The sequence below is a fragment of the Natrix helvetica genome (genome assembly GCF_964273705.1).
Source record: "Natrix helvetica genome assembly, chromosome: 2".
NCBI lineage: Eukaryota > Metazoa > Chordata > Lepidosauria > Squamata > Natricidae > Natrix > Natrix helvetica.
The window spans coordinates 197,666,050-197,682,153 of record NC_138552.1 but is presented as its reverse complement, the minus strand read 5'-3'; the positions used below and the strand labels follow the sequence as shown (position 1 = coordinate 197,682,153).

Below are 16,104 nucleotides of genomic sequence, written 5' to 3'. Positions count from 1 at the left end.
TCAGCTGTGTGATGTTTAATTGGTTCCTTGCATGCATCCCCATGTTTGAAATCACCTGACAATGTCATATAAATTAATCCATTTTCATTTGGCTAAGCCATTTCACAAAAATTAATAATAACTGAGATCTTGACCCTATTTTTTAACTGTGAATTTCTAGAAACACAGTTGTCAGGAAAAATATTGCACAGCATGAGATATTTCATGATGTCATATATATAACTGGGTAGAACAAAAGACCATTAGAGTGTTTGGTATTTATTTTTGTGTTTTTCTCATAACGGGTTATTAGTTATTGCTCCTAGAAACGTTTTGTTTAGAGATTTAAAATTAAAATACAAGGTTGCTCTTGTTTGTGCTTTCAAGTCATTGACACCTGACAACTGCCTGGAACATTTTCTTGGCAAAATTTCAGAAGTAGTTTACCAATGTCTTCTTCCTAGGGTTGAGGGAGAGTGTCTGGCCCAAAGTTACCCAACCAGCTTTTATATCTAAGGTGGGAGTAGAACGCATGATCCCCAATACCTCATATTTTATCCATTATATCAAAGACATATAATGCTACAAAATTTAATGATGCTTAAGTATTGCAGTATACAATACTAGAATCTTTTGAGTTAAAACTGGAAATACTTTTTTTTTGGCTTTCAAGGTCCAACTTGGAAAAATGCTCCCTTTCTAATAAGTCCTGATTTATTTCGAAGGATGTGTATTTTATTTTCCATGAGTGGAACAACATGTTTATCTCATTCTCCCTGAGAATGTTTTCAATGCTCCTAAAACTGCCCCCATCTCCATCCTCCAGTTTCATACTAATCATTTGGAAATTAGAGGAATACCTAGAACGCCTGTGAATCTTATATTGACCTATGTAAAACATAATCAAGATGGCTGTGGCCTTTGCAACTTTGAAAAATTCTCCTAATGTGAGTCACGTAATATTCAAGCATGGTACGACTTCACATTCCTTCGAGCACAAAAGAACATTCATTGCATCTAATAATGTCTTAAAGGAAAACTTTTCAAGAAATGATTGGAATTTGGGGAACAGTCTAAAAGGACAATGTCAAACACCAGGCTTTTTCCCCAGACTGAGATCTTTTTGTTACTTTATTTTTCCAACACTGCTTTCTCAGATGGTTTCTGTTTTTTAATACCACATTTTGTATTGCTCCCATTTAAAGTTCCATTCAATTGGATCTAATGCCTACAATCTCTCATTTCTCATATAAGCAGCAAAAATCATGGGGCAATTCCAAAGCATATAGGCTTTACTTTTTCCCTGCTTTTCTTAGCAAGTGATACATGACAACAGGTTACATCTCATTCTGAAAATTGTTTGTAGCCATCCTGACCACTTGCCAGAGATAATTTCTTCCTCCATAAATCTGTGTTATTTAGTTAAAGTACTGTATTTAGCACCCAACCAAAATTGTAATTGCAATCAAACTTTCCAAGAGTATTGCCATCACCAAAGGATGAAAGTCAAACAAAATTATATCATTGACATTACTTTCTCCATTGAACCTTCCTTTCCCATTCCTACCTTCATGAATTTCACACCCTCTGACAAATATCTATATGTATGTACAACATGAAATAAATCCTACATAAATTTTACACAAGACACCAACTACAAACCTCCACTGATGTTTAAGCTAAAAACTCTACTTCCTTGATACACTTGAAGTAATAACTGTTTTCTTTACACTTAAGCAACCGACAGAGTCCATTTTTTTTGCCATGCTTTTTTCACTAAAGATACTCCTGTGGTTGCCTCTCACCTCCCAGTTCACATTTCACACAGTCGAACAGGAAAAAAGCTCTGAAAAGTATTTGCCGGCTTGCAGATCTGTAGCCATGCAATGCTCTCAGGAGTTGCTCTTACAGAATACATATTTCTTCTTGAAGGATCTTGTAGAGCTGTAGAGCTATGGAGTACGATTTTTAAGGCTTCTCTGTACATTTTTAATACTTTTAAAATGAATTAGATCTTAAGGAAGAATGTTTTACAATCCAACAGATAAACGTGCACATACATACTATATAAGTGCAGTACATGCATGTGTGTGTACGAACACGTTTATGCAAAGATGCCCAAGAACTTAATTACTCCTCTTTTGATGAAGAAAAGGGAAAGGCTTTTAAAAAAAATCTCAGCAGCACTGAAAGCTCTGAGAACACTTAGCAATTTGCAGATTTGAAGCATAAAGGGTGAGTCCTCTTTGGCTGTTCCTTCTGTGGCCTCGGACATAGTCCAGCTCAGCATCAGAAGTTGCTCTTTTTAATTTCTAAACCCACAAGCATACAGACATTTAACTAAAAGTGGTTTAGATCTGGAAATGGCAAGGACAAAGTGTAGCAATCACAGGGTGGTTTTAAAATGGATTGAGAATCACTTACAATGGGAAAGCTAGTGATTATGGCACAGTTCTGTGTTTGAAGCATTATCTACATAGTATGCCTTATTGCTCAGTGCAGTCCAACCAATCTCATGTAGAACCCTTGGCTTTGTAACCTTCAAACATGATCTCACGGATGAGACAGCAATAGCAGACCTTCTTCTTCTGTGGTTTTTTCCTTAATATGAAGATTGGTTTCCAGATGCTTAGATTATCAATGAATTTGAGTCTCTGCCTATGAAAACCTCTAGCTCTGTGATTCTAAATAACTACTGTTGCTCTCTTCACAACAGGACGATGGATACAGTTGTGCATTGCGTGCAAGTGGTCTATCACTTCATTATATTAATGATAATCTTTCATTTATTGTTATTTCTGTTTCTGATGTAATAAAAATAATCATTTCCAGTTATAAAAAGAATTTTAGTAAATCACGTTAATGTCTGCAACTTGTTCCATACCTTGGTTGTACTTAGGCTTTAACATGAAGTTCATTTTTGTAGGCATGAAATAAAAATAGTAAGAAAGGATTGCAGGTGCCCAAAGTGTATCTCAGCTTGATCTCATATCCTGCAATCTCAGGCTTCAGATTATATCTGAATCAAGATTGGGTATCTAATCCTTGTGGAATTGGTGAATGATCACGTAGTTGCCAATCATTCTATAGAAGTGGTAGTGTAGTGATATTATCTCTATTTCTAGAGCTATTATTTTGTGTTCTTTTAAATTCCAGATTCACAAATGGACCAAGCTTGCTCAAGGACTAATGTAGCAGCTATATCTAAAGAACATTTTTTTAAAAAAATTAAAATTTTTTAATAATATTAAAAAAAGATTTACCTGCTATCTTTAAAAGCGTGGTTGTGTTATCACCCTCTGTCAACTTTACAAATCCAATTTGATTTCTGAAGTGATCAGTACCTTGAAAAGACAAATTCAAAGGTTTTCCTTGCAGTAATTCTTCAATTAAGCCTCCACTCTCCAAGAAAGCACCAACACCACTATCAGAAAGAAAATAATATATATATATATATATATTAATCTATCAATCTAGCATCTATCTATCTGACATAATACATACAATCACTACATTAGCTTGCTACAAGTAGTTCTGGCTTAATGAACATTGGTTCTGTGACCAAAGTCATAGCAGCACTCAACGAACAATACTTGTAGCTGGTTCCCAGAGTTATTGCCAATTGCAATGCCCCCATGGTCACATGATCAGAATTTGAGTGCTTTGCCGCTCACAAAAAATTAGGATTGCAGGATGCTTCAATTCCTTCTCTGCCTACCCCACCCCCATTTCTTTTCATCCCCATTTGACACTCATTGGTGGTGGCAGAAATGCCGAGGCTGAAATAGAGGCTTGGGCCTTTGGCAATCTCACCGGCTGCCTCACTCTCAAGCCTGCTGTGCCTAGTTGACCTGTGCTGTCTTCCTCCCTCTGCTGACAAGGAATGTAAAGCCCAGCCCCACCCAAGGCAGCTGCTGGCCAAACCAGGCCTTCCTTCTCCACAAGGCCACTTGCATCGTTTAAAAAAAAAAGAGGATTGTCATTGTCCAAATAGCTTTCAACATTCTCGTGATGCTTTGGAAGATCTCAGAAACTTTTGGAAGGCTTTCTGAAGCATTGCAAGAACCAGCATGCGTTATTTGGAGAATGATGGGTGCAGCCTTCTCACGAGGTTTCAGAAGGCCTCAGAAGCCTCTCAAAGCAACACAAGAATGGTGCGTGCTATTTGGAAAATTGTGTGAGTGGCCTTGGGAAGGCCTGGGGTAACCAACAGCTGCCTCGCGTAGGGCTAGGCCAGGCATGCCTTCTCAGCAGGAGAAGACAGCAAAGATAAGCTGGGATCAGCAGGGCCTTCAGAGCAGAAGGGGCTTTGTGTTGTGATGGCAGGCAGTGGAGTGAGGCTTGAGGTGGCCCTCCTTGGCAGCAGCAGTGCCAGGTCTGAAGTAGAGGTCCAGGGGAACTGACAGCAGACTAGAATGCTGAAGACCCCAGGGCCTTTACCTCAGCTCCTGTACTGCCACCAAGGAGTGTCGCTGTGTAGGACAGTCAAAAGGGAAGAGATGGGATAGGTGGGTTGGAAGATTAGAAGGAGGCAGGGGAGGCACTCCCTTATGTTAGAAGGCTTGAGGCTGGGAGGGACCAGGCTGGGAACTGAACACAAGATGGGTTCTCACCTAACAACTGGTAGGACACAGATAATGACAGCAACGGGAGCTGCCACGGTTGCAACTGCTAAATGATGAGGTTATGCCACATCATGCTTTACAACTGCAGTTTTTAGCAACAGAAACTCCAGTCCCAATTACGACTGCAACTTGAGCATTACCTGTATTAATTATTTTCTACATTGGCTCCCTAATTATTATATTTCACAGATTTCCTTTTTAGACAATACTAAAAGTAATGTAAATTATCAATGTACGACATGCAGTTGTATAAAATGTTAGCTTTACCTGAGCTACTAGAGAACTCCTGACACCCACCACCACCACCACCAAAAATGTCATGAGTTCAGAGATATTTCCTTACCAGAGTCCTCAATGCCTTCAACAATGGCAGAGCTTTAATATGCCTGAAAAGTTCTTCAAGATTTTAAAAAGATACAACTGTCAAATATCAGGAGCTGATCACAGGAAACATTTTATGACATTTTATATTGTGACATGAAATGCTTTCCGATCATTTTTATGTCATAAAGTGTTCTGTGAAATCTGTCAAATTTCAATGCCACAGGAGTTGTGGATCCTGAATTTTAAACTCATTCCGTAAGTTAGCCCGTTTGAGAAACCTTGGCTGAAAAACGTTTGCCCTATGACACACAGTTTTGCCCAGTTTACAGACACGAGAGTTTTAGCAGTATATAGATAAATCCAGAGAAAGCCACAATGCTTTCTTGTAGGCTTGCAGTTTGACTGAAGGCAAGAAAGACATCAGGAATATTTCAGCCTTGCCTTGTTGCCCATTTTGGCAACCTTTGCACAGTGCTTTCTGAAACAGACACAATAGAGCAGGGGTCTCCAACATTGGCAACTTTAAGCCTGGCAGACTTCAACTCCCAGAATTCCCCAGCCAGCTGGCTGTGGAATTCTGAGAGTTGAAGTCTTTCAGACTTAAAGTTGCCAATGTTGGAAACCTCTGCAATAGAGAAAATGTCTTTTTCCCTAGCACGGTTTAGATCAAGTTGCTTAATGCAATATTTCTATGACATATTTTGCCATAGGAGGAAAAAATTAACTGATCAGTCTTGCACATTTTTTTAAAAAAAAATCTTGTTCTTTCAGTGTTATGGATGAAATAAAATATCAGACTAGGACTTGGGGGAGTTGGATACAGAGCAAATTACAAAATGGTATGGTCAACTTTGGGCCAGAACCCTGGTTTTTGCAATCTTATAATTCAGTATTATTCTGGTGAGAAAAGGATAAGATTAAAACACAAAAAATAATTAATGGGATTTCCTGCCAGTAAGCATCATTAAGATTTCAGCCTTATTAAGCCTATTAAGGTCTTTAAAACCTTTGTTGTTGTTATTGTTAACATTGTGTTTACATAACTATCACTAGGTGGCAGTAACTACCTTTTAAGCAAGAATCTTTCCTTTCATACTTTGTACTGTAAAAATGCATTGAGTCAAAGTATGCCTTAAGCAAATAATAATAATAATGGTAAGATATGCAATTAGTTCTTTAATAATTACCAATATAGCCTACTAAAGCCATAACCGTGGCTCGGGATAGTAACACGGAACACAGTCAACACAAATAAGGCATGTATATGTTCTGACAATCATTTCCTTTAAATCAATCATTTTCTAGTTTTCTCTTCCCACTCCTTTTTGTCTACTCTGAACTCTGAAGGGCTTTGCTACAATACTGATGTGAATTGTAGAGGCTCCCATGACATGTGCTGGAGATCACATATGTCACATTTTTCAAGCCATATTACTTCAACTTATCACCGTGCCTATAAATAAATTGAATAATCTCCCATAGCAACACAGTACAGTACATGGAAGAATCAATAGCTAGGAACTGGTTTTCAAGGAAACATGCTCACTATAATTCATTGAGAAGGGCAGCAAAATAATAACTGTTTCCTAGAACAGGGGTCACCAACCTTTTGGACCTCAGGGACCACTACATTCATAATTTTAAATCCTGCAGACCACTAATACGAATTTTAAAAGAAGATAAATAGTATTTAGTGCAATATAAAAAATGCAAATAATTTTTCTGCGGACCACCAGTGGTCCATGGACCACCAGTTGGTGATCACTGTCCTAGAACACGGCTTTAAAATTACTGTTGTAAAATCATGGATTTCATAGGAAAAAGAACAAGAAAACAAAACAGGAAGCAGGAAGCCTGGATAACAGATAAGCTCTTGGATTCGAACTACAATTTTAATCTCTGCTTGACCAGGGGTCTCATAACCAACTTTAAAAGGTTGCTATTATGGGAGATAGAAACGGAAGTGGGGTGATTTTATAAATTCCTATAAATTTTTTTAAAAATCAGAGTTTTTAGAAAAAGTTGGAATATAAATGCAGTAAAAAAAGTTTGAATATAAATGTTTCAAGACTTACAGCAACTCTTTCTCCACATGATTGTTTCTAATATTAAATTCTACGAAGAAACTCAACGCCTTTCACTGCCTACATGCTAAGGAATTAGTTTCTGTAATAAAGGCAGCCCTTTATTTCAATCCATTACAAATATAGGAACCAGCCACATCAGAGTGGTTTTTCTTCCCATTCTCTGGTAAGGAGGGTCTGTTTAAGAGTAACTAGCTGGATTACACGTGTGAAAAAGTAAGTATTACATGGTGAAGAAACCAACAAAGAATGGCTTATATACAGCTCTCCCACCCAAGAATGTTGGAAGCTCCAAAACTCATTCACGCCAGATTTATAATTTCTAAATAAGTAAATATTAATAATTATCAAATCGCATGAATACTAATAACTGCCTGATCTTGATATCTCCAAAAAAGAGGTATATATTAGAAGAGGAACATACTATTCTTTATACTTTCTTAAACATTATCTACGCTTTCAGCCACACAACTTTCTTCCAATCACTTTCTACCCGATATATGCAAATAGTTCTTAGCTATCCTACAAATGTAACTGCCTCAGAGAACTTCTATTGCCAGTCTCTAAACTAAGCAATAGCCGATTCATTTGCTGATGGCAAGCACAAAAGCGAAGCATGAATGATTCTCACTTCTTGTGCTTCTAGTTCTGCTCTATGGGGGAAAAAACCAACCCTCTTTCTTACCAAGCGTTTTTGTGACACTTGGAGTTACCTAGATCTCACATTACAACAGAAACTTATTATGCTGGTGACCCAAGACTGGGCTAGCATCTATTATCTTTTGTCCACGCTATGTGATCTTGGAATGTACTTTGAAGATTCTGAAAGTTAACAAGTTTTTTTGAAAGCTACCCCTTAGATTTATTTAATTATTTACCTTTTTTTTTGTTTTGCTATTGAAATTTCTTGTAAAGCAGTTATAAACATAAACTATTTTTTTAAAAAAATCTTATGAACCCTTTTCAGGTTTTCCCTTTTCTAATGTTTGTCTTTTATGTTTTCTAAGAAAATATAATCACCATATCTATACCACTTGGTAAAAAGACAAAAGTCAAATCGAGGTAAATGCACTCAAGTCAATATTTCAAGTGACATTATGTTAGGTTTAACAAACAAGCAAGCTGTCATCTTGACTTCCTATTATAATTGAAGAACCAGTATATATAATGTACTTATTGGAGAAGCTACGGTTAAGATAACACAAGGTCAAGGCCACAAGAAATAACCATTTGCAGGAGATAGGTTCCTCTCAGATAAGGATAACAAAAGACAGAAAATGAGCTGGTTGGACATCTGAACTTTTCCTGGAATGAATCAATTACGGAAAACATATCTAGCCAGATGATACTGTAACATTCCCACTGGATGAAAAGATAGCAAGATGTTTGGATAACCTTTGAGTGACTGCTGCGAAAAATATGGTAATTATATTAGTAAAAGCTAGACAAACATCTGAGATTGTCAGTGTCAAAGAAGACTCGGGCCATCATCCAAACTTTTATAAAATGGTGATCATTTTATAAAATTGAATGATTATCAAAATAAAAAATATGGAGCATAGAGAAGAGGTGCTATCAGATTCAGAAATGGAAGAACTTTTTATTTGATGACAGAGGGAAAAAAGGCTAGAAGTACTGTATATTCGACCAATATAAATATGTTGGAAAATATACCACTTTTAGGTGGTATATTTAGCACAGCATGGGCAAAGGAATTCTGCTGCCAATTTTACACAGTAAGGGGAGGGAGGGAGGGAGGGTAAGAGGGAGGGAGGAGAGAGAGAGAGAGAGAGAGAGAGAGAGAGAGAGAGAGAGAGAGAGAGAGAGAGAGAGAGAGAATTTATTTAACAATAAACTCATAAACGTAGGTTTCATTTCCATTGGAGATAGACCAAAGACTAAACCTCACTATCTCCAGAAGCAATGGCGCATTTCAGATAATTCACTGGCTTTCAGTAATTGATGGTATGTTGAGACACAGACTGAAGGAGAAGACCTGTTTCCATATGACCCCCTTTTTAATTAGTGAAGGATGAAACTCCAGTCAATATTTTAAGTGGTCATTTGCATATTTAACTATTCCTGCTACAGTATACAGAACTTCAAGTTGGCACTGAAAGAACATTCAGAAATAATGAATGCACAAACATAAATTGAATTATGAGGAGACAAAAAAATTGCAGGAAAAGGGAGAAAGGGAAAAGAAAAGAAAAGGCAGTGGATGCAGCAAAACAAGTCTTTATAAGCAGTCCTTGTTTTTTTAAATAAATCATTAAATAAAATATAATGTTTAAGAGACTGCTAATGTCAGAAATGAAACTTCACTTTTTCATTGTTAACTTAAAGCTGTGTTAAAAGTAAATTTTGCTGCAGATCAATGGTGCATTCAACATCTGCTAACTGTAGGATTTAAGTTCACAGCTAAAATTACTGGAAGCAAGTAAATGGAAATGTTTTGGCTTTTAGCACAGTTATGTTGAGAGGTTCAGCCACAGACTCATTATATGCTCCAATTTACCACATGACTTGTTTTTGCTAAACTTAAGCCATTAGCTGCTTTGTGAAAAGTCAGAGATGAACACAAAGTTCCCAAAAACAATTTAACTATTTTTTTCTGGTCAAAATTCATAGGCCTTCAGCCAAGTGCAACCGTGTATGAAAAGTATGTGAGTGGACTTTGGTGGTGCCATCAATGTTAAGTACAATATATACTCACCAGAAAGTTAAAATCTAGCTTGAATAGACAAAGATAATCAACATATGGCATTTCTGTCCTATAATCAAGCCTAAATTCTGACTGCAAAGAATCTGGATAATCTGTTTCATTTAGTCCAAAGCTAATATGTCACCACCTTCTCAACCAAGATTAGAAAGTGGGTGAACATTATTTAAAAGGGCTGGCTCTCTTCAGACAACAGAACATTATTCAATTCATAAAAGCAAGGAGCATTACATCCTTTCCCAGAGAGGTGCTTCTAACTTGCTCACATCTCACTTAACCATCCAAATGCCCTGGAAGGACATGGACTGATCCACAACTGGCATAATTCAGGCTACTGAGACCAGTAACCTCTTTTTCTTGCTCAAAACTCGAAAGAAATCCAGATTAAAAATTTTAAAATATGATTTGTTCACCAGAGTAGGTTCTATTCAACTAGCACCCAACCCAAAGTAGACATCTACTAAGATACCCACAAATTCCAGTGTGCCTGTCCCTCTCATCTTTTCTCAAAAGAATACAGATTACTCTAAATGGAATAGCTCAGCAGCAATTTATGAATGTAATAAATGTAGAGAAAGGTGACATTTTGGTGCTCTTACTGCCACCATGCAATCTCAAAAGACAAGCTTATCTCAATATTTAATTGTGTCCATTTCTAGGTTTTCACCAGGTAAGTTTAAATGCCACTATTTATGTGTAAGTACTAACATACCAATGAGGAGCCTATCACTTCAGTTACTAAGTATGTATAAGTTCTAGTTATCTAGAAGTAACTAAACATTTCCCTCCTAGACTACAGAAATTCACATTAATGATGGTTACTAGGTAAGTAATTGATGTCATAATTAATATTAAAACAATTAATAATTGTTTCTACTATTCAATTGTCATTCCTTTCCCAGTTTTATCCTAAACAAAACAGGTTTTAAAACATTTGATTTCACAATGAAACACATACTTGCTAATTGCTTCTTCACTGGACAGATTCATCACTAAGAGGGTGACATGGAAAGAGCCATAATGAATCATTGCTTTGGAGAGCCTATTATCTTTTTGTATGATTGTATTCTGAAGAGTCTGAATGCCATCTATAATCTAAGATAAAAACAGAAGCATATAGAAAACCAAAATTACTGTAAAGATTACTACAATTAACAACAAAAGAAAAAAGGGTGGGAAAAAAAAGATTGAGCATTTTAGATTTAGGTAAGCAAATATGATAGTCAGGAGGGTCATGGAAGAACACAACCAACAAAGGCAAGGTATACATTATGTCTTAGTGGGATTTATGATGAAAGCCAATCCGGTGTATGGCATTTCTCTCCCAAAATTGTTCCAGTGGACAAGTATATAATCAGCTCTCTGATTGGAGTTTTAAATCTGCTTCAGTAAATTTGAAGCTGGTGGGGAATAAATAATTAGTGGATAAAATGGCTCCCTGCTGTCACATCTTGTTATGGTTTCAGCTTGCAAAAGCATGTCACTGTACATCATTTGTGCCCGATTATATGCTTTCACAAACATTTCTTTCAGATTAATCTTAAGTAAAGAACATGACGGCAAGTAAGATTTCCTATTAAAACATGTAAATCCAATCATAACATTGATTAATGAATACAATCATTGAAAAAAGGACAGACTGTATCAGCTTTTTCTCTGAAGAGAATTGGGATGGCATGTCCAGTCTATTTGACTGGAAATGCCAAAACAAAGCAGTAAAAGAAGCTATTATCACAACATATCTGTGTTACATCAACATCATTTTAACAGCAGGTATTGCTAGTTTGGAAATTATAGGAGTGAGAACATGTAGCACATTCTCAAATATTAATACCGTATATATAGGAATTAGAGTCCATTTTATACCACATCAACATAAAAAGTTTGATTGTTCTTGAGTCATCACTAATTGGAACATTAAATTTGTACAGAGTCTGGCAAACAATTACAGGATTATAAAGTAACTCCACTAAGTTAAATCAACTGTAGCAATAGGATAAGGAATATTAGTATTGGTTAGAGATTCACAAAACATATGAATAAGGTGCTTCCCTGTTCAGTGAGCAGGATCGTACATTTTGTTGTTGTTGTTGGCCTGGGACAAATTTAACATAATGGGAAAGAATGAGGGCTATAATATGTAGGGAGAGAATGCTGTGATATTCATTGAGGATTTTTAAAACCTATTTAGGATTTACATAATATTATTTTTATAATGTAACCCCTGAATCCTTCAGACAGAAGTAAACTGTACCCTCAATATTTGACAAGTTGATAGCACTGTCAAAAAACATTGCAAATATGCTTTAATTTGGATCTTTATACTGCATAGAGGGGTTGGACTTGATGACCTAAATAGTCTCTTTCACCTCTATTTCTAAGACTCATACAAAATGGATGTGAGGCCATAATTTTTACGTCTCTAATAAAAGAAGCCTAAATAATATTTAGAGAGAGTCAAATGATTATTCATTATATTACTCATAGGTTAAATTGGAAGAACTTTTTAATATAAAGACCAAGCTTACTTAGGATAAGGATATCATTACTTGATGCACGTATAATTCATAATTAATGTTCATCATTTCCCCCAAAATTATATTCTCAGCAATTTCTAAGCATTATGTTCAACTTTATCTATTTGAACTATTCATTTTCATATGCTGCATGTAAGCTTCTGAGTAAAACTTAAGAAACACTTTACAAGATGTTTACATTTTGACCTCAAAGCAGAAGGAAAGTATATTCAGTCAAGTATGTTTGGTTTGAAGTAAGCCAAGGTCAAAGAAATAAGTTAAGATTAATCACAATTTAGTGTCTGAACATAACTGCCTTTAATAAAAAAGAGCTTCAAAATATCATCTCTAGAACTGCAACAAGACTCACTGCAGTTTCAATTTAATGTATCTCCTAAATTCTCAGTGTAAGATTCTCTTTTCTGCAAGTCTAGAACAGTTTGGATCAGTTGTAGAGTTAAGCCTAACTACAGGTTGCCTTTGACTTATGATCACAATTGAGCCCCAAATTGCCACTGCTAAGTGAGGCAGTTGTTAAGTGACTTGCTCCTCATTGTATTACCTTACTTGCCACAGTTAAGGCAATTGCTGAAGTTGTTAAATGAATCATATGGTCCCTAAGTGAATGTGGCTTCCCCCACTGACTTTGCTTCTCAGAAGCCAACTGGAAAAGTTACAAATGGTGCTCACATGAGCCCAGGACAGTGCAATGCTAGTTGCCAAACGGCCAAATTTTGATCATATGAACATGCAGATGCTCCAATGGTCGCAATTGTGAATAACAATCATAAGTCACTTTTTTCAATGCTGTTGCAATTTCAAATAGTCACTAAACAAATGGTTGTTAAGTTGAGGACTGCCTGTATACCAAGAACTATTAGTGCAGGGCTACTGCTTCCAAATGACAACAAATGAGTGCAAATTTAAGGGGAACAGAAATTCAAAGAATAAAATGCAGTATGCTAAAGATACTGGCTCAAATAAAAGTATTCATTTTACTGTAAAGTCAATTCCTTTGAACTGAGCTTGACTCTTGCAAATTTCATTGCCATGGTTTCCTGACCACAATATAGATGGGATCTGCCAGTACGTTCTTCTGAAAGTCTTTTCTTAACTTTACAACCTACGTAACTTGTGACCTGAATGTATCCAGGGAGCTCCTGTCCAGGATCTGATCCCGATTAGCTTTTCAAGATTAGCAGGGTAAAACAAGCCCTGTCATTTTGGTGAACGCTTAAGACAAGCAGTAATCGAATGATTTCAAGTTGGGATTAAGCTAGGGGAACCTTAAAAAAAAAGGGTTTTTTTCAGATCATGCCTTCCTGGTAAGAGTAATAAGAAATGTTTTATAATAACATTACAGACAGAGTATATATCCGGGATGGCGAACCTATGGCATGCAGCCAGCTAGTTTCTGGGCCTCTGTCGCGCATGTGCAGGGCACGCTCAGGGGTCACGTGGGGGTTGGGGTACATGCTGGGGTGGCATGTGCAGGGGTTGCATGTGCATGCGTGGGGGGCAGGGGGCAGGGCATGCAGGGAGTTCAGGGTGCATGCGCGAGGGGTCGTTTGCGCATGCGTGGGGGTCGCACGTGCATGTGTAGGGGGAAATGGGGGGTCACGCACACATGCACATGCAGGGGGTTGCTTACACATTATGGGTGTGTGTGCATGTGCGTGTGCGCTTTCGCCACAGTGCCAAAAGGATTAGCCATCACTGGTATATATAAAGTAACATGACCAACTACCTTAGCTATTAGAATACTGTACACAACCATGAGAGTGGAAAGAAAAGGTCCAGCTAAGAGAGGAAATATCCCAGATAACAATAGCATAGACTTATATGCCACTTCATAGTGCTTTACAGCCCTCTTTAAGCGGTTTACAGAATCAGCCTATTGCCCCAACAATCCAGGTCCTTATTTTACTGGCCTTGGAAGAATGGAAGGTTGAGCCGGTAAGGATTGAACTCCTGGCAGTGAACTGAATTAGCCTGCAATACTGCATTCAAACCACTGCACCACCACAACTCCATAGATAAGTACATTGTCTGACTGGAGCCTTCCTTCACCAGGATCTTATTTTTTACAAGATGAAATAACTCAATAGATCCTTTCTACTAGCTGCAGTCTTAGCTGTAAGTGTACTCTACTAGTTGTGTTCTGTAACAATTGTGAGAATCATCCTAATTACCTAGGCTTATGAATCACAACAAACTATAAAATAAAACATTGAGAACAAACTCACCAGCCATATTTTAACTTATCATGTTATGCAAACCCAGATAATATGCTTGAGAGAAAGAAAAAATGCTAGTTAGGCAGACAATTAGTTCTCAAAAATCTTCCTGTTTTCAAACTATCCTCTTACTTTGCTCTCTCCTTCCACCCTCTTATTAAATTTATCTTTGATGTCATTGTTGCAATCAGAATAGGTGAGCCTTTTCTGGATAACATGATTTTAAATCAGTGGAGTTCCTGTGCCAACAATATGAAACATATTGTTGTCATTAGGGCTAAACTGTGATTTATTAACTCTATGCCATTTTGGCTACTAAAAGAGTAGACTTTAAGAAAAAAAAGATCACCTTTGGATTTGTGATTGGAACAGAAATGAAATAATTGGGTCTGTCTTGGTTTTTCTTTTTCTTCGTTATTGTATTGTCTTCTTCACTCCCCTTTCCTGCTATTCTCTTTCTCTTCTTTTTAACAGATGGTTCAGATTTGCTTGAGGCTGGATAGAAAGCAAAACAGTTATTATACTGTAAGCACATGTAAGTAGAATAATGCATAACATCTGATAAATACAACATCAAAAGGCCATTCAGACATTATTTTATCCTAATTTTCAAATCAGAATGCTAAAATTTCATCCTTTCTTAGTCAGAAAAAACTACACTTCCATTCTGTTCAAGATGTTCCTCTGTCCCAAAAGTGCTTTTTTCAAAATGCAACTGGACTTTCTTTGTTTTGCTCTAAGGTGTTTCACTGCTCATCCAAGAAGCTTCCTTAGTTCTGAACTGAAACGCAGAATTGAAGAAGGTTCTTGGACGAGAAGCAAAATGTCTTCAATCAAAACAATGAAAATCCAGTTGCCTTTTGAAAAGCACCTTTGGGACACCCATGACCTGGATGGTCATGAATCTCCATAGACACCCACTAGGGGTGGTATTCACCTACCTTCCCTACCGGTTCGCAAATGTGAGTGCGCGCATGCGCTTTGGCTAAAAAAAGTGCCTAAATGGGACGGCATAGAGCCAGGGCAGGTCAGCGGACCCACCCACAACTTCCACTACTGGTTCGGGTGAACCGGTCCAAACCGGCAGAATACCATCTCTGACACCCACCCTTGGAAGTAATGCTAAGGAGTGAAAAGGAAGGAAGAACTAAAACCTAACAACACACTGCGAAGTACAAGTCTGGTCCCAGTCCAGGATTAAAAACCTGGAGCTTCCACATATTTTGGACTGATATTCCTTGACACTGGCTGTACTGGCAGTAGCTAATGATCAACTAAAGCCAAGAATCCAATAGAAGGGAATGTGTGTAGTTTAGAGTTGAGTTGTGGCGTCCTTGGTGCTCTCGAAGCTTGCTGTTTGCTTGCAGATATTTCATTACCCGACAAGATAACCATCACCAGTGCTAGGGAACATGGAGTTTGCTGCCTGTTGTATGCCACAGTTTGGCCTGCCAGCGTATGTGGGGATACGATTTTCTCTTTACTACTTCCTTGATTAGACTATGGCCTTCTGCTAGATTGCTCATCTGGTCTTAAAACTGGGTGTTGATTGCTGCAGAGGATGTGTTTTAAGTACACATTGGTGTTCAAGACAAGCAATCTAGCAAAAACCAATAC

At 37.4% G+C, this 16,104-nt stretch overlaps 1 protein-coding gene across 2 annotated transcripts in view; it reads right to left on the bottom strand.

Moving 5' to 3' along the window:
* Positions 1-16,104, bottom strand: part of AKAP7 (A-kinase anchoring protein 7) — a 79,643-nt gene that overhangs the window by 49,271 nt on the left and 14,268 nt on the right. For both annotated transcript variants that reach the window (XM_081942859.1, XM_081942858.1), the window contains exons 3-5: positions 14,837-14,982; positions 10,693-10,829; positions 3,243-3,403 (exon numbers count right to left, since the gene is read on the bottom strand). In XM_081942859.1, the coding sequence (XP_081798985.1) occupies positions 3,243-3,403; positions 10,693-10,829; positions 14,837-14,982 (444 nt within the window). The remainder of the gene's footprint in view (positions 1-3,242; positions 3,404-10,692; positions 10,830-14,836; positions 14,983-16,104) is intronic.